Raw genomic sequence first — 25,630 nt, forward strand, 5'->3', positions numbered from 1 at the left:
GCCTAGTCCGGGAAGTACGTACTTTCCGGACTAGGCCGGGAAATGCTACTTTCTCAGAGAAAAAGCGTCCGGGAAGTGAGCATTTCCCGGAGGGTTGCCGAAAAAAATGATTTCCGACATATGTCTGCCGTGGCTACGAGTAACGTAGTTCATTCGATCAGTCTAATTTCTCACCATTTTTTTCAATAACTCTCACTGAAAGGCGTCAATAGCGACTTGAATATTGGCTTCCAATGCTTTAAATGTTGCTGGTTTGTATGCATAAACCAACGTTTTAACATAGATTTATAAAAAGTAATCAAGAGGTGTTAAGTCACACGAACGAGAGGGCCAGTTAACAGGGCCACTTCTGGTAATAAAGTTGTCTCCAAATTTTTTGGATTACTCTATCTCGAAAGAGTGTATATAAAGAAATTGACAAAGAAATTCACCATATTGAAGCTTTTTTCCCAGGACACGCTAGTTTCTTCAGCAGTTCTTATCGAGAGTTCTGGATTTCTACCCAAGAATCCTCTTAACCAATCCTCCCCTGCTATCCCATTTGAATCCCAGGTACTCGGTCTTTTCAATTTGTTTTTAACAGCCCATTCATAACTAAATTTCCTCGCTTCTTTCGGAGAAAGGCCTAAACGAACATCGGTACATAGTATCAGATATGTGGTAAGGCTTTTCTCCTGAGAATCTGTGAAAACCCTGTTATGTGCATTGTAGCCCATTGATGTTGACTTATTGCTTTCATCTTTGTTAGCCTCGCGTTTTCTTTTATATCGAAGGAGGGACACATAATTTATGTTGTATTTTTCGGCTGCTCTCCGAAGTGACATGCCCGTTTTCAATTCGTCATACGCTTCCATGTACTGTGATATGTCACTCTGACCTCTTACAGATGTTTTTACGCGTTGCCTCGGCATCTAAGAAAAATAAATATTTATCTCTATTAATATTTATTGTTTTAATTTTATGTTTTAATTTTGATGCATTTACAATAAGGCTTTTGCAATATAAGAATAATGAATGGAAACATCAGGTACGTTCATTTCTTACAAAAGTGTTTTTAGTTTCTCTTTATCCACTCTTATTGAAAAAATAGTGCATTGAAAATAGAATAATGAATGGAAAAATATTTAAAACAGTAATGAGGACTGCCGATAGAAATAAAAATTGAAACTATAAAAATTAAAAAAACCACTGTCCACAAGCATTCAATACGTATACACAGCATTGATATAAACGCATGTAGGTGACATGTCGGTAATGCGCAGGGCAGCCGTCAGACATTTTGGCGCCCTTGCAAAATAAAATTTCATCGCCATATTTGTCTACTTGTACTTCATTGGCTGCTATTAAATTGATGTGTTTTATTTTTTTCCAGAAAAAAATGTTTTTGGCAGTTGAGGGCTCTGTAGAACAACCATTCATTACTAAATATTTTTCTATTCAATTATCATTGACCATTGACCCGAAGCCCTAATACTGTTAAGCGCTGAAATTTTAAATTTTTTTCGACAATTAACATTATGCTCCATTGAAGGTACATTCTCAAATTGTTTGGGAATATTGCTGAAAACCGTTCTTGAGATATTTTTCATGAATTGAAGAGTCTTTGGAACACCTCATAACTTCGAAATGAATAAATTTATTCGAATCAGAATTTGGAAGTGAATACTAAAAGAACGAAGATAAGTAAGTAATGACTTTTCGATAATGATTGAGAACTCTACTCTAAATCTTCAAAATGAGACAATTAATCATTCAACTCATTCAATTATTATTACTTTTATCAATATTGACAAAATTCAATTGTTATTCCGCTCAGGCATCTTTTCAGTTTCATATGAAATCGTATTTTTGAACTCAAAGGACGTTTTGTCGATTTCATAAAAAAACGCCATAAATTGTTTGAAAGTTGTGTTTAAAAATTGATCTATAGTAAAAGACCGACGAAGTTCTTAAAGGTGCATTTTAGTACCTATTTGTATTCTCATAAGAGAGCGCCTATTTCGATTTCTTCTGAAAAATTGGCGCTCGGCCATTTTTTAATTTTACTTCGCAGAGTGGTATTTTCATACAGAAAAATTTTTGTGTCGAAAATTAAGTCTTGTTTTGTTAACTGACTTTGCTCTCCTGCAATTTGGCGCCCCGGCAAAATGTCCGATATACCGGTCCTGGCAGCGACTCTTGCAATGTAAAACCACAAATTTTCACTTCAGAAAACTAAAAACAATTTTGTATGAAAACTTATGTATAGGTAATCTATCTATTTTTAAAACAAAGAGTATATATTCAAAAGCCTACTATTATTCGATGTACTCATATTGGTTTTTAAGTTTGAATTTTACTTATAACGTTATTGAGAAATCCGAAACAAAATATTATTATTTTCATAAACGTTTCATTACAGCCGGGGACGGTTGTAACGGGGTCTATTTCAACGTATCATCCGTCCCCTGTACATAAAAGTATCACTTCGTACCTTGCACATCATTTTGAAAATTTTGCATCAAAACCTCGAAACTACAGGAGGTAGATAATATTTATTTATTCCTATTTTTCATCTATGATAATAATCGACTCTGATACTTCAAAATGCAGTTATAATCGTATTTATCATGCATTGTGAATAATATACGAAAGATAGTACTCTTAAATACTTACTTTTGGTTTAAAAAAGACGATAACCCCATTAGCACATGTGCACGTTCACCGTAGAGACACCGAACTCTGAATAACACATCAGAACGTAAGTCACTACATTGGCTCGTCATACAGTTGCTGCCAACCCACACCAGTTTCCGATCGATAAGCGTTGTTTCAACCGTCCCCTGTTACAACCTACCTCGCTCTACTTTAAGGAAAATCATGAAATATAAAACCTGTAATGCTATCGTTGTAATGAATGAACTATTTTAACCGTAGAGCTCAAGCTTTCAATGCATAATTATAAATTATTTCAAAACTTGTAACGTACGATTCAAACTCAAATTCCGTAATCTGCCAATTTTCATAACAGTCATACCAATTGCCAAGATACAATACAAAAGTCACTAGGATGTATAATCTGAATTTTTCATTGAATTTCGACAATCTTCCACAAAATTTGACTGAAATGAGGAAATATCGTCTAATAGTCGTTGTAGAAGGCAATTCTAACACTCATGCGTGTTGGAATAAGAGCCCATTCTGCAACTTGTTTTAGAATATACTATTCTCTATTTCAGTATCCTAATGAGTTCATTACAGTACAAAAAACAGTGGTGTTATGAACTCATTGCAGCATTGTTTTCAGTTATATTTTTCGTTCTGTGATTGCAGGGCCCCCGCAACCGCGCGTTCAACGCGTGCACCGCACGCGGGCGCCACTCTATAGGGGCGCCAAAATCTCTTATAGACCACATGAAAAACCGAAAGACCAAAATTTTTTTTTATTTTTTCAACAACTTTGAACGTGCAAGGACATCTTTTACACATCCAAACAAGTTCCCGAACGTCGCAATCCCCATAAAATAACCTCGGCCACAGATTGCAATTATACGATTCTTTTCGAGTAAACAAATCATAAATAATCATCCCTTTGTCGGTACGGGATTTTTTTATGGACCACCTGCACCGGACGGCGGGCACCATTTCTTCGATCATCACTAAAACGCATATGGTACACATAAACAATCATAAATACCGAAGCAATAGCTTTTAGCCAGGGGAATTACTGAAACTTTCGCCACCATCTGTAGGAAAAATACTACAGGTTACAGAGAATTTCTGAAACTACCAAAATCTTGCTATAGCTTGCTATGCTATAACAGCAGAAACCTATCCAAAGAATAGTTATTTTGTTTCGAAACGTTTAGGGGTTGAGGTCAAGACGCAAAAAATTCTACTAGTTTTTCTGATTGGCAACATTTATCCTCAGCCATTACAAGACATGAAACATCAATTGCACATAAAGTTCACATGAATAAATGGATGAATTTAAAAAAAATTTTAAAATTGTCCACAACGGTGAACGATCATCACTTACGGGTTTTAGAAACTGAAAAAAAATATTGGCATGACGTTCTAGGAAGAATTGTTTCAATTGTTAAATGTTTATCCAGGCAGTGTCTAGCTTTTCAAGGTTCTTCTAAAAAACTTTTTGAAAATGATAATGGGAACTTCCTCAAAACTGTCGAAATGATTTCATCTTTTGATCCTGTGATGAGAGAGCACATTAGTCGAGTGCAAAACTCACAAACAAATTCTTGATGACCCATTATTTAGGCTACCAGATACAAAATGAAATTATTGAATTGATGGCTTCTAAAGTAAAAAATAATATTTTGGATATGGTTCGAAGTTCCAAATATTATTCAATAATTTTAGATTGTACACCAGATGCAAGCCATACAGAGCAAATAAGCCTCGTTTTGCGTTATGTTGTTCTAAATGACAGTTCTAAAATGGTTCAAATACAAGAAAGTTTTATAGCGTTTAGTCCAATATTCGACTCCACAGGGGAAGGGCTATTCAATTTTGTTATGGGATTTTTGGAAAATTTAAATTTAGATATTAAATACATGAGAGGTCAAGGGTATGATAATGGGGCGAATATGCGCGGAAAACATATTGGTTTACAAAAACGCATACTCGATGCTAATTCTAGGGCTTTTTTTGTGCCATGTGCTGCACACAGCTTAAATTTAACTGTAAATGATGCTGCTAAGGTTTCAAATGAAACACTGAATTTTTTTAATATTGTACAAGAACTAAAACATTTTTCTCCTCATCCACAAAAAGATGGGATGTTATAAAAAAGCATGTTCCTCAGTTACATCTAAAACCCCTAAGTGATACTAGATGGTCAAGTAGGATTGATGTTATAAAACCACTAAAATTTCATTTAATTCAAATATGTGATAGCCTTTTAGAATTAGCTGAAAATGATACTTTCACCATAGAAACTAGACATAAAGCAAATTCTCTTTTATCAAATATTCAAACTTTCAAATTTATTTGTAGTGTAATAATTTGGTATGATGTTTTATTCCAAATTAATATTGTAAGCAAAATGATGCAGAGTGTAGCGATTGACATTAAAGTGTGCCAAAACTATTTAAAGAATTTAGTTGATCATTTTAAAAATTATAGAGATGATAATGTTTTTGAGGAAAAACTTTCTGAAGCTGGAAAACTAGCGGCTGCTCTTGAGATAGAGCAAAGTTTTCCTCCATTATATAGTGTAAGACGAAAGTATAAACCAAAATTGTTCGATTATGAACACACGGATGAGGCACCTCAAGATCCAAAAATCGCTTTCAAAATTAATTTCTTTTTGAAAAATCTAACGCTAAGTTCTTTAAATAGTAGGTTCGATATGATATCTGAATACGATAACGTTTTTGGTTTTATTTGTGATATTCTTAAATTAAATGACGAAAATCTATTAAAATGCTGTCATGCTCTTCAACAAAAGCTTACTGATCAGGAAAAGAAGGAGGCTGACGTGGAAGAAAATGATTTATTCAACGAGATAAAAGCCCTAAGATTGTTTTCATTACCTGAAGCGTCAAATCCTCTCGAAATTCTACAATATATTTTTGAAAATAATCTAACTTCTTCTCTACCGAATCTTAGTATTGCCTTAAGAATCCTTCTGACTTTACCTGTGTCTGTTGCTTCTGGTGAGAGATCATTCTCTAAATTAAAAATAATTAAAAAATATTTGAGGTCTACTATGTCACAAGAAAGATTATCTGGATTGGCCATCTTAGCTATAGAGCAAGAGATATTCGATAAAATTGATTTTGATGATATAATAAAAGAATTCGCAGCAGCCAAATCTAGAAAAACATCCATTTAATTTTATCCTTTAATTGAATATTTTATTTGTTATTCGTTTATTGTTTGGTTTATATATTTATGAATAGATTAAAGAAGAATAAAGCTCAGGTTTTGAAAACTCTGCAGTTTCATTACAAATTTAAAATAAAATGCGGTTTTGATCGAATGCTTGAATAAAATAATGAAAAATTTAGAAAATGTATTATGCAACAACTGACAGCATAAAGTTCTTAAGGCATCCAAAAAAGGTTGCTGATAGTTTTTTTAACCCTTCTACAAATAAATTCCAAACGAAAACTGAAACATTTTTTGCCGATTATCCTGCGACGTTTTTCTCCACTTCCCCCCTTTAAGGGGCGCCAAAATATTTTCGGCACGCGGGCGTTGATGACCCTTGCGGGGGCCCTGTGTGATTGTCTACCCTGACCTCCGATCCTATCAAATTTCAACACACAGGTCAGTTGTCAATATAATATAATTTGGATATAATGAAGTGATTTGCAATATTATTCGGAATTTCTCTCAATTCTGGTGGTGTTAAATTGATTACTTCGGACATAGGTAATTCACGATTTCACTGCGTAATTATAAATTATTTCAAAATTCGAAACGTACGATTCAAACTCAAATTCCGTAATCTGTCAATTTTCGTAACGGTCACACCAACTGCCAAGACACAATATAAAAGTCAGTAAGATGTATAATATGAATTCTTCTTTGAATTTCGACAATATTTCGAAAAACTTGACTGAAATAGAGAATACATCGTCTAATACTCGTTGCAGAAGGCAATTCCAACACTCATGCGTTTTCGCTCCTTCTTCGCTCGTTTTCGAATTTCGGATTCGTGTTGGAATGGCAACAACTTGTTTTAGAATATACTATTCTTTCACTATGTCACTTGTCCCGACAGGGAAATTTTTTTGCCTTATCCTGGCATATATATCTGTGAAACACTTATATTGTCTATATTCTACGGAATGACAATTTTTTATCTTTGTTCTTGAAAGTTGATTTTTAGGTGCGATGATGTTCAGTTGCCAATAGGCATGGACAAAGGTTTATGTTAGCTAGATTCCTTTCAGCCATGTTTCAGCGCTTCTCTCGTCACTACTTCACCTCTATAATGGTGGTCTCTGTGAGCTCATTAAGAAAAATTTTGAGGTAAAAGATGTTAAAGAAGCAGATGATTTGGTTAGGACGAGTAAGTTATCATTGCTGCTTCGTGGTTATTGTTTCTTGTTTCTATTTTTATGTTATTTTCCTTGATAAAATTATTTGGTCCAGTAGTCCAATACCTCAAGCTAGAATTTGCCCATATATATTTTTCTTACAAACAAAGGCACTTTCATTATTATCGTTTCATGAAACTACTTACAGATGATAATAGAAAATTGAAAGTTCCCTAAATGAGCCTACTGATCGTCCAATTCAACAACTCAATTCTGTTGTAGCGGTATGAATTGCTCGATTTTCATCTATTGCTGTTACTTCTGTTGGAATGTTATATTCTTCTCACACCTTTCCATCCGTTATCTTGTTCATAAATATAACTACAAATTGCCCTATCAATTTTCAAATTCCTGAAAATCATTTATGAACATGCGCTGCACCGCCTCCCCCATTCGACGCCGATGTTTTCCAGTGCTACAAACCCGACATGAAATATTTCATTCTTTTTATGGCCGCAGGCGTTGCGAGCGCTAATTTTCAGACTGATCTCGAGAATCGCGTATCCAGGTTGGTAACACGGATGGGTGACTATTCCGTTTCGTCATGCTGATATGATTTTTGTACGTCTATCGATTCGGATGTTTTAATCAGGTCCAGCTTGAATACCTACAGCTTCGAACTTTTCGGTTTTTCGCGTTCATTTAGACGGTGTGTTTCCAATTTACTAGATTGCTTCTACGTTGCGCTGAAATATCAATGGAAATGTGGAAGGGGTGAGGGAAAGGAGAATGCATAGGCATCCGGAAGAATATTCTGCATATTAGCGGATACAAGGTTGTTCGTCGAAGTTTTTTTCAACTTACAACTTATTCAACAATAACAAGAATATTTTGATGCTAATAAACTGCTGATCTGCAATTTTAATTGAATGGCCTCGATGAAACGAAAATGCGTTGATATTATCGCATCAGGTACTGAAAAAAATTCAGAAGAATTTCACAAAAATGTTTCTACTTTTACTATACAGGGTTAGAACTATTTCGAGGGACACTACAGGGACATCGAAAACCGTTAGAGTGTCTCAAATCACACAAAAGTTGCGTTATTTAGGGATTTCGATTCATTCAACCGTATTCTGTAATTTGAATAGAAACGAACGAATCGTATCGTAATCTGAGAAATCGAAATCTTTTACTTCTATCGCTTCCAAATTTGGTATTCTACATTCAATTTTTCTTTTATCGCCAAATGAAATTCGTAATTGATATCCATATTAATTCTGCTTGAGTTACAGAAAACCAATTCGAAATTATTCAATTCAGTGCATTTCTATTCGATCCATACCATCTCTATTCGATTTGAAGTCACAGAATATCTGAATGTCTTTATTTTCGAATTTTAATCCAGGAATGATCTCAAACGGTAAGGATTGACTCGTCGATGACGAAACCGTCTTCGAATATGATTCTGTCATTGTGTGCATTCGGTGTTTTCCTCATTCCTTTCTGTCGATTTTACGTAAAAAAGATTGTTGGGGTTACTTGAGCATACTCTATACCTAAAATGAATACTTTGAAACTTATAGAGGAAGAACTTTACATGAGGAAAAACCGCAATTCCCAACTGTGTGGAGCAGTCTGTGATTTCCAGAAAACATAGAAAGAAACTATAATTCAATGTCTCGATATCTAAATTTAACATTTCATGTATTGTAACTGATTTTTCTTTGGGATTGTTGAGACATTCATAAACCAATATAATTTTCAATTACAAATAATTCGTTATAATTCTTGAAATGTTAAATTTAGTTATCGACATACAAGAATTATCATCACAAATTAGGCATTACGTTGAACAAAATAATTTTTTCCTCTTGAACTGAAAAATTTTACATACTTCATTTTTGAACTAGTTACGAGGTACCTACCTATATCAGTTTGCAAAATTTTCCTTCGATATCAAAATGATTTATTGTTCAAGGTTTTATTACTATTTTACGTACCGAAACATAGTATTATGCTTGAACAATGCAATATAAAATTTAATCACGTTGACAAAAACTTTGATTTATGGAAAAAGCTATTGATAAAGTCTCGATCAATTCAAATATTATATGTTCATTCCACGTGGGAAAAAAATATAAAACTGAGGAGAATTTTTAATATGTATTATTATTATGTGTGTATTACTGCATAATACATTTTTATGCTACCATGAGTTGAATTTCTATGCCTTTCGATAAATATATAGGTTTCTGTTTTGCGAATTTTGCTCTCAAAATTGATATAATTATCTTTCATCTCATTATTTTTATTATTTTTTCTGTTTTTGTAATATAAAAAAAGAGAATGGTTATTCAATTGAATGGCTGTTATATTTTTAGAAAAATAAAATATCTAAATAGCAGACATCTGCCTTCGATCGCTAAATCTTATTTAAAATAGCTCATTCAAATTTTTTGTAGAAAAAAAATCTGACAATTTTGTTGAACTAAAATTTTCAATCTGCAGATTTTCATAATAAATAATTATTTCTTTTCATTTCACAGAATATCTGATGAAAAACTATAATTAATTTCCATGTCATTAGTAGCATCATTCGAAACCAAATTAACACCCAAATTGTCTTGAATGGGAAAGGAGTAATATATTTTTATTTTTTATATTATTGTTTTTTTTTTGTTGAAGATAAGTATAGCTATTTCATTCAAATGAACTTCACTATTTATGAACTTTAGTATTCTTTATGGAAACAAAATTCCAACAAGTTCAAATTCAATTGACAGGGTTAGGACCAATCAAAGTCTTTCTACATTTTGGAATGTATACAATCCGCAAAAAGAATCCTTCAGCTATTTCATGAATTTTTCTAAATGGTATTCGGTATTTGGTACAAATGATTCCGAGTTCAAATTTCGTTGCTCGATATTAATTAAAATATTGATATACACTTTGCCAATAAATTAACGCACCACTAAAAACCAAGCGAAAGATTAATCATTTTCGTCAAAACTCCGATATGTGTTTTTTTTTTTTTTTAATAGGTTATTTTTCCCTGTATGTTAGTGTGTAAACCCTATGCGCAAAAAAAACCTTCTAGGTATTTTAAAAAATAAAAATGTTTGAATATCTCGAACAGAAACCAAGATATACCAAAATATTTGAAACAGTCATTTTTCAGAAACGTAACAAAAAAACGAATTACGATATCTATGATCTGCTTTCTGATATCTTATTATTTCGAAAAAAGAGCACGCGGTCCTTGAAAATTTCTTCTTTAAGTATTATAGTATTCGAGATGCTTTCAGAAAGCATCGAGTTTGTGACATCCTGTAACTACCACATTTCAAATCGATAAATCTCAAAAGGAAATAATCGTTCACTGTTGTGGTTTCATTAAAAATACCAATGTGACAAAATTGAGTTGTAAATGTATCTAAAGATCACGAGGATCGAATATTGATGAACATTTCTAAACGCAACAAAGACAACAAAGAATAGGAAGTCGTTGAAGGTGAACACAAGGTTATTTCGAATTTCCCGTCTAATATAATTCGCATTAACTGAAATGTATATCGCAGTCGAATTTCTCCTTTTCGGTAAAAAACCGAATCTTTCCCGCCGAAACAAAACGCTGTCTAGCGATGAAATATCACAAGAATCGTCGAATCACCACGTCTACCTTGAACCATTTTCATGTAGGTCTACCTGTTTACGGAAGGTATAGAAAATAGATTTGGAGGCCTTTTTGTGAACTAGGTATTCGTTCGAATTTGTGGACATACTAGTTTGAAATTCACGAAGCGCGACAATGATTGCTCTCATACGACGATTGTTGCTATTGGGTTAGATATCATTGTTTTCTCACGTGAATGTAACCAAGGGCGAAGATCATACATTTGAACGTGTTCACGGAAATTCGACTCAAATATCGAACCGTAATTTTTAAAAATTTCTATACTTCGATTAGGCCTTTATAGGTTAATTATCTTAAATGTTTTGACTCGTTCAAACAAAAATGCTGCGGCGATAGTATATTATGGTTTATTATTTTTTCCACTACGTAAATTGTTTGAACACACGAAAAATATGCATCGAAATATAAAATCGAAATTTCTATATGCCTTCATTTTGAATACCTTATATACAGGGTGTCCCGTTAACCGACGTCAACCTGGAGCATGCTGATAGCCAGACCAGAATATCCAAATTTGATTTCAGTAAAAGTGTTTTATTTTTCGAGATATGGACAGTTTCATGAAAACCGTCAAAATCTACATCTTAGCCATTGTTCTGAGTACCGCAGCTACAAATGTTGGTGTTTTGTGATTCTCTCTTCAATCGACAATTACAGACAAATCAGCCTACCAACATGACCAAAGATTTTTCCTAGGTTCCTATGATATGTTCAGAAAAACGGAATGGTTCCACTTTTGTATTCTCTCAAATTACGTCATACAACTTCAATTGTTTCTGTTATAAAAAAATTATATCGGCATGTCATGCCAAAAGTAAGCCTTTCAAGTAAAATTTTCAAAAGAATATCATATTCTTATTGAGACAATGAGAAAAACAGATATTGACATTTTAATGAAAAGAAGCTTTCACTGAAATCAAATTATGATATTCTGATCAAAGCAGCATGCGCTGTCGGTTTATAAGGGTAGTGCAGGCAAGTCGAAATATAAAGATGTAACATCAATCGTTTATTGAGTCTAAAATTCAAATAAATGGCAAAAAAAAACTTTTCTCCTACAGAATAGGAGACTAGAGATCATCAGTGGAGAAGTGATAAAATGAAAAAATTGAATCAAGTATCTAGGTGTAATACTAGGTAATACCTAGACTAACATGAGAAAATCACATAAAATAGTCGGTGGATAATATAAATTGAGAAATAAGTAGCAAGTACCTACATATAGGAGGAAAGAATCAAATGAACCAAAATACGAAACTGAAAATGATCAGTCAGTTGCAAAACCTCAACTAACATATGGATCGGCAGCCTCGAGATATGCAGCCAAAACCCATATCATGAAGATTGAAGCTACAGAAAATAAACAGTTATTAGCTGCAATGAATGCCCTCTGGTTTGTGAGGAACAAACAATTACACAGAGACCTAGAAAACATGGAACTGTCACGGATTTCCCTAAGGAAAGACGGAGAACATTTTCGAAAAACAAGTCAACATCCGAATGACGAGCTAAAAACACTAGTTGACTACAAACCTGTCGAAAAAAGGATTAAGAAGTCAACCTTTCACGAAAGACCCAGAGGTCAACTATGTAGGATCAGAAATTGAGTAAAACTCAATTCCAAATATCAAAATTAAGGGACAAGGGTATACACCAAAAGCACAGTAAAGAAATCGTGAAAGAGATACAAACAAAAAATTAATAGGCAAAAATTTTGATGCCCGAAATCTTAAAAACACCAGGTTAGTTTCAAGGCCAGTTTCATAAACGAAAGTAAAGTCGCCTTGAGATGAAATGTATTCCCAAAACCAATTGCAAGGTTAATGGAAGCTTTGGAGTGTCTTTCATCATAAATAAAAGGATGTCCAAAGCTTTTTTTAACCATGGAATGTTTAATTTCCTAAGGAGACTTCACTTTCGATTATGAAACTGACCCTTAGTGGGGTAGGCCATCTTCTTCAAACGCTAAATACCACACTGTGATTTCCTTTGTTTAATAAAAAAAAGAAAGAAAACCATAGTGATTTTCATTTTTTCATATATCAGTTATTCTCATGATCTTTGTTAGAAATTTAAAACAAAAATGAATTTCTTGATCGTTCTTTGGCTTAATGGATATTTACAATAAAAAAATCCAATAGATAAGAAATCCAGACTTCTTAGTTGAAAAATTTAAGTTCAAGTCCAAGATGAAAATCTAAAATACACTGGAGAGTTTTCACTATCAGTTAGTGAAAGTATAGTGAATTTTAGTCATGGATAAAAAAAATGCTACTACTGAGAATTGCTCCACAGATGCTGAGAGAAATCAGTGTTCCCGGTAATTAGGTTGTAGCGACCAGTGTTTCCGTAAATTTCTTTATTTGAATGTCAGATTCTCAAATTATTCTTCCATAAAAAAAAATCCAATTCCTGTTGTACGTATGATGATAATCATCCTGGATAAGTTTGACAAGCGATAAAGTATCGTCCTCTGTCAAGCAATTCGTTATCATTTCTCGCTCGTTACAGCTAATGACTTACGCGAGACGTTTCAACGTTTTTGCTAATTGTCCACATTTAGGTACTTACGTCTGCGTCGTCTGTGTTAAGTCACTAGCCGCCTGTGTGTTTATGTTTTGATTTTGCGAGCTTTCCTGACAGGTGAAGTCTTACCGAATTATTTTTGAGAGGAACTGATAACAGATTATGACTGATTGAAAACGTCATTTCTCCACGACTGCTATATAATATAGAACTTTTTATTTCGAATTCAAGAGGGAACACCACCACGAGGTTGCTCAGTTCAAAACGAAATTAGAGATATTTCTTCTTACAAATCACAGATTTTTATGGGGTTTTCACTTAATTTCCTTATCAATGATCTACCTGGAGTTAAGTGAATATATTCAATTGACGATTGGTGAAAAAATTCGCAAAAAAATTGATGATATGTACTTTGTAAAAAGAACTGATATATTTTTCAAATATTCGTGGAAAAAACCTACCAAAAATATTACAAAAGAGATAAAATTATGACTTCGTAAAAGTCGTCTTACAGTGCTGATCTCAACTTATTTGCTTCGAAAAGAGAAAGAAGATGAGGTATACAACTTTGTACACCATACAAAGTTCGGTCATCGCAGGAGCGCCAAAGGGGTAATGAATGGGTACCAAAGCTTGAACTAATAATCACAAAATGTTAGTATTCCATCACGCCTTGAACGTCCAGTCTCGGTTTGCTGTGATTTCATCATAAAAATAACCATTATACACTGTGTCCGTAAAGTATGGAACAAATTCATTTTTAGCTGAACAGACTATTTTAAGAAATAATCCTGAAACACGTCTATTTTTTATTTTAATTTACCGTATTTTAAAATAATAATCTAATATACAGGGTAAATTACTTTCGAGTAATGACGTCACCGTCATTTTTTTCAATTGGAACAGCTCCATTTTGTCTCAATTCCAAAAATGTATCACATGTTGATTCCAATTGGTACAGGGTGGACAAAAATACAATAGTTTTGTGTGTACTCATGAAGTAACGCGTAACATTCTCTATTAGTTAAATTAACAATATTATCAAAAATACTTATTGTCTAGCGGCAATTGGTTTCAATGTAACACCATGTAGTTTGTTACATTTTTAGATGAATAAAAATGACCTGTTTCCAAACATGTTTGGTACTTGTGGTCTAGCAGACAGAATATGATAGAAATTATTTCTTATTTTTATACATTTTTATTAATCTAACAAACTACAGGGTGTTACATTCAAACCAATTGCCGCTGGACAATAAGTATTTTTGATAACATTGTTAAATTAACTGATGAAGAATGTTTCGCGTAACTTTATGAGCACACACAAAACTATTGTATTTTTGTCCACCCTGTACCAATTGGATTCAACAGGTGATATATTTTTGGAATCAGCTCATCTAGAGTAATCGGAAAATTGAGACAAAATGGAGGTGTTCCATTTGAAAAAAATGACGGTGACGTCATTACTCGAAAGTAATTCACCCTGTATATTACATTATTATTTTAAAATAAGGTAAATTAAAATCAAAAATCAACAATCGATGTGTTTCAGGATTATTTCTTGAAATGGTCTGTTTAGCTGAAAATGAATTTGTTCCATACTTTACGGACACAGTTATTTTGATCATTTTTGTATTCCAATATCCCAAAGATCCCCAAATTTCGAAATCAAAAAGGGATGCATACGTCATGACTGATGATTTCATATATGGAAATTCATATTCGAATACGCAAAAATATAGTGGAATGTTTTCACATAAAACCATAACCATTTTTTCCAAAAAAAAAGATAGTGGTGTAGATTTTCAAGAAAAGGATTATCGTAACCCTAATCTACGCCATTGGACGAGTTTGGCAGGAGACACCTACCTAATTAGAAACATCACATTATCAAGACTTCAATACCTAAAAATTAAAACAATGAATGTAAAAGTGCTAAAGTATGACTTATATACTGATTTTTTTTTAATTTTAACACACTGCATCTCGGTATACGAAGCATTTGCAAAAAAAAATATTTATGAAACTGTAATTATTTTTTTATGCATAATCGCCTCCTGAAGGTTGTAACACTTATTTAGTAATGCCATGTATAGAATGTAGTTTTAGGATCAGGATACTCATAACAAATTCCATTAAAATTTGATAAAAATTTCAGATGCCATAGATATAACAAGGAAATTAAATCGACAGACAAAGCTGTTGGGAATGATATGAAATGTATTTTACAAGTGGTATAGATACCTACGAAGAATGATAGAATTCTATCAGAATTGCTGTGCTCAATTAATTAAACTTCAACATAGACCATACCTATGATATGAGGTAAAAAACGAAATCGATTCGACACTCATAATAAATTTTTAACTAAACTCCATAACAGCGCTGTGTACCCTCCCCCACAAACAAACCAAGTAATATACCGATCCTCACACAATTACGTCATGAAGGGTGTTTTTGGGGCGGCAGAAGGTACATTCTAGCTTCCCATTGACCCTGAAACTCCCCCCTCAAATATTTCAATAGCACGGGTTGAGTCACGGGAAGATTATCAATAGCTACGGCACTGATATCCAAAATTGAACTGTGTTGAAACTACAGGAGTAGGTACCTACTATTCTTGGCTAGTGCCCTCTTTTAGGCAGCTATTTCGAGATGAGGAGGAAGGGTGCAGCGGGTGGAGCGATAAATTTGGCATTCCGTAGTCTCGATCAGACGACGAATATTCAATAAAAATAACCGACTTTCTCCCAGATACAAAATGTAAACATTTCATAATCGAAACTCGACGTATCGAGAAGGCGTCCGAAATAGTTCGTGATATACAGGTCGGATTGAAATATTCCGCATTTCCGTAATAGAGGATGGCAGCCGATTCATTGTACAGAGCGTTTTCTCGTTATAAACACTAAAAGCACTATAAATTTTATATTATTGTTAATTATTTCCTCGTGAATTGCAGGGTTCAACAAAGGAGTTCATCAAGCCAAGTAGCTTGACATTTTAACCAACTACTTCACTTGAAAATCAAGCTCGTGAAAAATCACATACTCGAGCTTGACTTGATTTTAGATATTAATTGCTTGACTTATCGAGCTGCTTGATATTACTTTACTTGAGCTTGATATGCACGCGTCGCACGGCATATATTTCTGCAATCTCGTGCGCGCTTAGACTAAATGAGGGGATTGCTCGAGCGCCAAGAGGACGAAAGCATTCGCATTAATTTATTAGTAGTTTTTTCACATTTTTATGAAATCTTTTGGTTTATTTTGGTAGTTTCAGAAATACATTTCCAAACTTGGCCAAAATGACCAAAGATTTTTATCAACGTCAGCATCTTGAGCTCCTGTTGAAAGAAAATTTTCCAGACCTGCTCTAACAAGATGCCTCATGTGTCTTCTGTTTCTCAATATTGGGAAACTATGTCTTTTATTATTTTTTATTTTGTTATGATTTACAGTGATTTAATTTATGTTTCTATTTCAAAAGAGTTGATATTTTCGGTCCTTTCAGACAATGAGTTTAATAGATATAAGGGTTTTTTGCAAAGTTCCTTCTCATTTCATCATTTTTTCTTGATGTGACACTACACAATAAAACTGCTAAAAATCAAGTAGCTTGATATGATTCAAGTACTTGATAAATAAATATTTGACATGACTTGAGATTGAAAATCAAGCCAAGCCGTGAATCCCTAGTGAAACAGAACAGTGCACTTTTGAAAGGCTATTAAGAAAAAACTACGCAAACTACAGACATCAGATTCATTCAAATTACTTCAGGTAGCCCTACCAGAAAAATCTTCTTCTTCTTCTTCTTCCAGTGCCTATCCGGTCCGGATGTTGGCAATCATCCTTGCTATTTTCACTCAATATGCTGCGAAGGTTATGCTGTGTTTTTGGGTGGACAAGGAACCTTATTCTCGACAAGTGATCTTTCAAAACGTATTCATACTTTCAGTGCTCTGAACACTGAATGTACGTATACGTTTTGAAAAATCACTTGTCGAGAATATGGTCCCAAGTTGGTGTTAGTTATTATGAGTTATTGGAACCGAGTGAAACCATTACTGAAGAATGGTATCGACTTCAAGTGATGAAATTGAGCTGAACAATACGGGCATAGGCACCATTGAGTGATTCTACTGCATGACAAAGCTCAGCCTCACGTTGCTAAACCTTTTAAAAGGATTTGTGGACATTTAGATCGACATACACTAATTCAAAGTTATTGTTTATGAAATGGAACTTCCTCCACCTCCGCCAGATTTGGCAGTAAGAAGTTGTTTGGATTCGTTGGTATTTTATGTCAATTCGATTGCAGTGCAAATTTGAATGAACCTACCAATTCACTTACGCTTCGATCGTCGCCTTCTTCTTGACATTTGAATTTGTGGGGAACTGTTCCTTTTTTGAGTTTAACTCTACCTCCAACCAATTTGAATTTAACATGATTCTTCATATCTTTCTCAATCTGAAACAGAAAAAAACATGTAAGTACTTTCGCGAGCAGATCAGTATGATCGGTTTGGTAAAGGTTTGTATAGAAAACCAACGATTACGAAAAACACTTATTGAATGACCCTGGATGTCATATTAGAGGGGGTAGGATCAGGTAGGAATGGGCGGTTAATTTTTTGTTGGCCATTATAGTAGACATTGAGTACATTCAGCTGTCATATCATGACGTAAGTTTGGCGTCCGCGGGCTCTTAAACGTTAATATCAATTTTTTAATGGTTATTTCTAACCCGATTTTAATTATACACCGAATAAATGAAGGAAGAATTTAAGAATTTTTTAATTTGTTCATGATAGACTGTCAAAGGTTATACCAATAATCAATAATATTTTCTTTTCCACGAAAACTTGTTTGCCATTTTATCTATATTCGGTTAGTTTGAATGTTTTTGCCTCAAACAAATTTGAGTGAAGAAAATAAAAATTATCTGATAAGATTTGAAGAGCGAGTTGTATGGCACTGAATCGGTTTGTGTTCAATTTTCAATGATATACTTCAAACTGTCAATAATGACGAATTCAAGGTGAAATTTTGACGTTTCAATGTATACAAAGTATTATCGATGAGGAGGTAGTATTTATCAGTATAATTCCGAATGATTGGCTGGAATAATGTGTTGCTATCAGTTGAAATCACCAAAATGTCTGATTTTGACATGTGAAAAAATAATCAGAGTAATTTACTCACGTCGAAATGATCTTCGCAACAATAAACTGAGCTTCTATCGGATAGTGGAGCTGTCCTCTTTATGGCTTGTAACCATTTTTTTCGCATTCGGACTTCCATTGGAACATAAAAGAACAGTTTTTCCGGTGAATTGATAGTTGTAGTAGTACATTTTGGCACAATGCATGACTTTCTAGTTACTGGATTGGCCATTTGAAAATCTATTCACAAAGTCCTCCAGTTCACCTTACAACAGCACACAATCGACTGAGCGAACGTTGTACTGTTACGTCATATGAAATGGGCGTAGTCTAGAACATCACGCTGCGCACTTGGTTTGTCAAATTAACGAACTGACTACTTTGAAGCAGTGGCGTACCCAAGAGGAGTCTAGGGGGGATATCCCCCCAGAAGGAATATCCATTATAAGTCAAAACGTTCAATAATTCGATTGTGTAAAAATTGAATCAACGATTTCATCAACTAACGGTTACCTCAAATGGCTTGATCTGATCCGGCTGTCGTTGGCATAACCATCATTTACTTATAGGCTATAAATGCCAAATTGATGATAAAAGATAACAATGAGCTAAAATTTAATAAGATTCTGAAGTAAAAGCTCCGAAATTCTCGCATTGAAAATCAATCTCAAGAAGTGTCTGTAAATTTAAAGGACATCGGAAACGAATAATCATTTTTTTTTCTTTATCCCCCTTATGCTTTGCTTATGTCTGGGTACGCCAAAGCTTTGATGCGTACTCGGTTAGCTTCATCTGTATGTTAACAATATTTCGTGGGTATTTATATGGAAAGATTTGTGTTTAATAGTGGACAAAGCCAACAAAGTTGATTTAATATTTAATTACGATGACTGATGATGAAATGATTGTAACATGGGCGTACCCAAGGGGGGATAAGGGGGATTTATCCGCCCACAGGAGGAATATCCATTATATCTAACAACCTTATATATCACAATCTTATTATGAGTAAACGAACTTCTTCGGAAAACTTCTTCAAAAGAAGGAAAATTTGAATTTTTTTTTTCTTTATCCCCCCCAATGCTTATGTCTGGGTGAGCCACTGGATTGTAATGGTTCCTTAACTGCTTAGTAAGTTCAGTGATTCGTGCAAACAGTAGCAATATTGGTGCTTATACCCATAAATTTCACTTATGTGAACTTGAAGAGAACCAGTTGCCAGAATCGTCGAACAGGAATTTGATAAATTATGGTAGGTATAGGGACAATTTCGCCACTTTAATATAAACAAATGACTAATAATTGAAATTCGATCCTTATACTATTCTCAATACGAACAAATACAGTACAAGATTAAGAGGGAACACCATCACGTGGTTGCTTAGTTCAAAACAAAATTAGAGATATTTCTTCTCACAAATCACTGATTGTTATTAGGTTTTTAGATAATTTCTTTGAACAATAAACTACATGGAAGAAAGTTAATATTTTTAATTTGTGATTAAAAAAAAAATAAATTTCGGTAACTTCTCGCTTTTCGCAAAAAAATTGATGATATGTACTTTGTATAAAGCAGTGATGTATTTCAAAAATATTCGTGAAAAAAAAACATACTAAAAATCATTACAGAAGAGGTAACATAACAATTTCGTGAAAGTCGTCGAAGAGTGCTGCCCTCCATTTCTTTTCTTCAAAAAAAGAAAGATTAAGTGGATGTGCACCATACAAAGTTTGGTCATCTCACGAGCGCCAAAGGGGAAATAAATTAGTACCAAAAGTTTACTGATACGCGAAAAACCACGAGGTGGTAATCCCTCTTAACGTTTTTATTTCATAATTAACATATCTCTGCATAGACCCACAACATATAGGCATGTTCGGAATCGTGCATCCTAAAGTTTGGTTTACATTAATATAACGAAAGTCTATCGCGAAAATAAAATTGTCTAGACTGAAATCACTTAATTAATTGATTTTTAAGACACGTTCTGATATTAAATAACTAGACACTCACCTTCAGGCCCATCTTCAGAGTGATAGTACACACGATAGTGTGATAGTGATAGTAACTATTTTTGTGATGGTTATCAGAACCATAGAAAGTTCAAGCAAAAAATAAAAAAATTGCCTAAGATATCCGTAACAACAGTATATAATGTAAAATAATCAAATATTCATCCAAATTTCAGTAGGATCTTATCAATAAAACCCTAATGGATTTAACGCAAATAGCTCTTTTTCCAAAAAAATTTTTTCGATAACGGATGGAAGGTTTTTCTAGGAATTTTATTTTTGGTTCTGGATTTGAAAATATAACCCTTCAATTTATGAATCTCGCGCATATTTTCGACAGTCCAAATGAAAATCGCAGCAAATTTTACATTTTCCACGCTCATGTGACAAAAAAATTTTAGAATTATCAATTATCAAAACATTTTAAAGAATAGTAAGAAACGGAATTCGAACCCAGGGCCATGAATTCCGAAAACCGAATGAAAATTTCAAAAATTCATATCTCCGAAACTACCAGAGCTAGGATTTTGTTACAAGAATATTCTATACGGTAAATTTTTGAGAAATGAATAGGTATTTTCCAATATTTTTTCATGATTTTTTTATTCAATAATTAATGGTGCGTGTTCTCGAACTGGGGGAATCAATCAATGCAGTATAGTAATCAATATTTGTACACTTATAGTTTCCGATAAACTCAGGATGGTGAACGGACTATTTTTTTTATTGGATTTTTGTATATATTCTAGATATTTCAAAATGACATTGAATTCATTGGATGTGTCAAAAAAGATTGACTTGAACATTCAACAAAAAAATTAAATATTCTATAAATGCATTCTATTTAAACTGGTGAAAAATTAAAATTGTGATAGCTAGTTAATTAGGAAATACGAGTTTCACACCTGCATCGCCGGTGACATTTTTAAAATAAGAATCGGATAGAAATAGACATCGACATCGAGAATTGAGCGCATTCGCAACTATTCATTGATAAACGTGCCTAACAGATCCCGATTTCCTACCACACCATATAATGGAAAAATTACACGTGCACTACAGGGTGGAAGGTTATGCATTCTCGATATACCCAGAGACAGATGTGAAAAAACACAAAGGGTCTGTTACCAAGAGCGTTCATTCCCTGCTCTTTAACAGCTGAACTGCATTGAGGGAGCCTACCAATCACACAATAAGTGAATATGTTAAATTTACTTCAACCAACTCGAGTCAAACGTGCGAGTTTAAAATATATCCCGGCGCTATAAATCCATTTTAATAATAATTTGTAAACAAGAAACCAACCGGAATAGAATGCTATTCATCACTTTTCTTGAAATAGTCTCCACGTCGCTCACTCCTTCTGAATATCCGTAAACCGAAGGAAGATGGCGTTACTTCGGCTGTGAACAACAATCGCGCTTCATGATGTATAAAATTAAGTAGCGACAGTAACGCAAAACGGCGTTGACCTAAAAATATCCCCAGTGGTGCACCAATCAAGAAATACTTACTGAAATATTCTCGTCTGTTTACATCAAAAATTTATCAAATGCCATTTTAAATAGACCTCCTTTACCGAGGTTGAATTGTATACGAATGAATTTCACAGGAAACTCAATCTAAAATTACATTTTATGTAGAGTCTGCTCTCCGAATTTACCGCGTTCACTCGCAAACAAACGAAGTGAACTTTACCGCACAAAAAATAGAATATTTCAGCGGAACGTCTCAATACAAGGCGCCATAAGGTGTTGACTTTAATAGATACAATTTTCAATATGTAATTTATTTTATATTATTCGCTTATCATTTGATTCGATTTGATTCGAATAATCGGATCTGATAATTGATACCTAATATCCACTTATTTCGATTGTTATACCGAAAATGCCCAAAAAAAAAAGTGAACAAAAATCGAAAATTAGTGTGCGAAGTTAATTAAAAACTGCTGTGTTTACTACATGCATAAGCGTAACGAGGGGGTTTGGATTGGAAGAAATTTAAATTTTATAAAGAAATTACATGACTTACTGATTCGGTGAATGTAATGTCCTCTGGTAGCGGATCCTCTGTTTCCAGATCCTCTGTTTCATTGAACTCCATTTTATCACACTCAATCATCTCAAACGATTGGAATGAAGTTGCTGGGCTTGAAGTCGACGGTACTTCTTTTGTTATTAGGTTCTCAAGGAATTCAATTCGACGTCTTTTTTCATATGCTACTTGTTGTTTTTTAGGTTTCACTGCCTTTTGACAGTCAAATTTATGAAGACATAAGTTGACTTTTAACTTCAATGTTCCTCCAACCAGTCTATATTTAACTAAATTTTCTGTGTCGTTTTCAACCTGTAATAAAGCATATTATTTATATTGAATGTAGCTTATCAAAGTAGGTACTTCAATGTTGTGACTTGTCACAAATTCCAATTTTAAAGTACCTACATACTTATAAACTAAATAAAAAATACATTTCTATTAAAATTATAACAAAAAAAATACGAGCTTTTATTTGAGTGCTCTAAAAAGAAAATAATAACTTTGAAATATCATCATTTTGTGACTTTTTACAAATTTATATGATATTCAAGCGGGAAGTTGAATCTTTTACGTAGTGTTGGGAATAGGAAGAGTTTACCTATAACTCTACCTTTTCCGATCACACGATATAAAATTAGATAGATTAGATACCTACATAGACAATACATGTATATTAAAAACTTGAATTTGCGAATTTTGACAAAAATCATAATCCGATCCCGAAAACCCCCACATACCTATTTTGAATCGAACCATAATCACGAAACTCGTCGGCCATCTTAGAGCCGCCATCTTGAATTTGCAAATTTTGACAAAACAACCATAATCTCCAACACCGAAAACCCCCTCATACCAATTTTGAATCGAATCGAATCATAATCACAAAACTTGTCTTATTATTATTATTTGCGTAAAATGGCGTTTTCTTAGGAAAGACACCTATATAGATGAACTCAAAAAAGCAAAACCCCTTCTACATACAGTGAATTCATAATCTGCGAACCCAAAAACACCCAGATATCAAGAATTTTGAATATGATCGGACCATAACCACAAAACTTGTCCGGCATTTCGAAGTCTCCTTCTTTTAAAAAATCATAATGCATTCTCACGGAAATCATTTACAACTGCCACATATCAAGTTATTCGGAAGTGGGTCAAAATTAACTTGTAAGATTTGATCTAATGAAACAAACATACAATGCAAGTTTACTAAAAGCTTGTAAAAATATAGGTTAGGTTAGTTATTTTTATTCAATAACTTATTTCAAACTAACTTACACCTTAGTATTTTTATTATCAGAAATAGACAGCTAGTACTGATAGGTACTTACATCAAAATAATCTTCACACACATATGAAGTAGTTTTAGGTCCAATTAAGTCACGCCTCATTAATTTGCACCACTTCTTCCTTTGATTCATGTCATTTGGTACATGAAAAAACAATTTATTGGGGTTTTTAATTGTCGCGCTTGCACACATAGGCACAATACAATATTTATAGGATTTTTTTTATTTCAGCCATCGTGTAACGAACAAAACACGACACGAACGGCACAAGTGATTGTACACCGATGAATTCGTAAGCACTCTGCGAATACCAGTCGCCTAGTGTAAGTGGCGTGACGTCACACACTAGACGCTGCGTACAATGAAATTATTCTTCCAAGCGCAACTTCAAAGTCCCATAACTTTTTCATTTCTAGAGATATTTCAATGATTCTTCCACATTTTTGTTTCATTTTACTTAAATTTTTAGAATCAATCCTCGACAAAAAAATGAAAACTAGTCCATTCAAAGATTTTGCTTTTTCAAAGTGTGGATAGTCAACTCTTGTTACACTAATGCTGCTTATGACGTAATAGTACAACGATTCGTCTCTACTTATGACAAAAGCCAATGCCAGTAAAAAATTGTTATTCTGATTATTTAGCGTACTTTGGAACTGATCCTTATTATTGTCTTTCGTATTATACCAAATTACTCCTGCATACGAAATGCTTGGTATTAGAACTTTTTTTATTATCTTCAGTTTATTTTCTTAGGAATGTTTACTACTTTCAGGGTTGAGCAGCGGTTACAGTCTCCCGTACAATTGCCTTGGCTTTTTTTCTGTTAGTTAAAACTCTCTCTAGTTCTTTCATCTAGAGTATTACTCCAAGATATTTCGCTTCCTTTTTTCATTTTATCGTCTGATTTTCTATTTTGACGTTTCCTGCTTTCTCTTTCTTTACTGTTGTTCCTCCGAAGTAGATTGCAACTGTTTTCGATGCATTGACCATAGGTTTATCTAAGTCTATATGTAACTGCCTAGTAATTGTTTTCCGCATTCTACTTTCTTCTATTTTTGGTATGTCTGCCATGTATAAGTTGAACAGCAGCGGTCCTATCACCGATCCTTGTGGAACTCCGGCTTCAATTTCCTGATCGTCGACCTGGTACGATCGATATGCATCCTAAATTTTCTATTTGCCAGATTGTATTAATCTCGTAAGTATTACACTGTTAGTGAAATATACTATATTCAACTAAGAGTGCATTTATGTGGCATTAAATAACAATTAGCATTTAATAATTAACAAGTAAAAAGTGAATGTCGGATATTTCAATAACAGTATTTACGCATCCAAATCAATTAACAAATAAAAAATAGAAGGTAGTCAACCTTTAACTCGAACGCGATTTTGTCATTGTACGCAACATGGTTCTCTGTACATTGGCCTATTGTGCCATATAGACGTACTTAAATATGCTCTTAGTAAAAACTTTAATAATATCCTAATCATATAAACAGTATTGGCAAAGATACGTCTCGATAGAGTAGTTCTCGAATGCGAGGAACTGAAACAAATTCTTATTACTTAAATAAATATGGTTTGGTGGGGTCATTTGAATAATTATCTTTCCAAAACCGCTTTGAGGGAAAAGGGGTTCAAGTATGCCTGTTAGGAATTATTTGGCCTTGATTATCTCAATTCTCAGTTTGTATTTTGTAGAAAACGGTATTTTTATTTTGTGATGTTTTCATAGGAACGTCATTATTGTAATTCGACCACGTTGGTCACAATTAATTGTATTTGAGGGTACCATGCAACAACGATTTGAAAATTTTATATTAATATCAATCCCAAATTGCCAGCGTTGTATATACCTTGTACTTATACACTTGTATTAAAAAGTATAAGTAACAAT

The 25,630-nt window shown here is 33.6% G+C and overlaps 1 protein-coding gene across 4 annotated transcripts in view; it reads right to left on the minus strand.

Annotated features, from left to right (window-relative positions):
* LOC123675629 overlaps nucleotides 1-22,835 on the minus strand; it is a 41,861-nt gene extending 19,026 nt beyond the window's left edge. Inside the window, exons 1-2 of one of the 4 annotated variants that reach the window (XM_045611068.1) lie at nucleotides 22,430-22,835; nucleotides 17,560-17,688 (exon numbers count right to left, since the gene is read on the minus strand). In XM_045611068.1, the coding sequence (XP_045467024.1) occupies nucleotides 17,560-17,688; nucleotides 22,430-22,519 (219 nt within the window). In that variant the 5' untranslated portion in view covers nucleotides 22,520-22,835. Of the gene's footprint in view, nucleotides 1-431; nucleotides 912-2,655; nucleotides 2,717-17,559; nucleotides 17,689-18,422; nucleotides 18,655-22,429 lie in introns of those variants that run through there. The other 3 variants (XM_045611067.1, XM_045611066.1, XM_045611065.1) reach the window with 3 other exon arrangements.
* Between the last annotated feature and the right edge of the window lie 2,795 nt (nucleotides 22,836-25,630).

Source organism: Harmonia axyridis, chromosome 3 (assembly GCF_914767665.1).
Source record: "Harmonia axyridis chromosome 3, icHarAxyr1.1, whole genome shotgun sequence".
Lineage (NCBI taxonomy): Eukaryota > Metazoa > Arthropoda > Insecta > Coleoptera > Coccinellidae > Harmonia > Harmonia axyridis.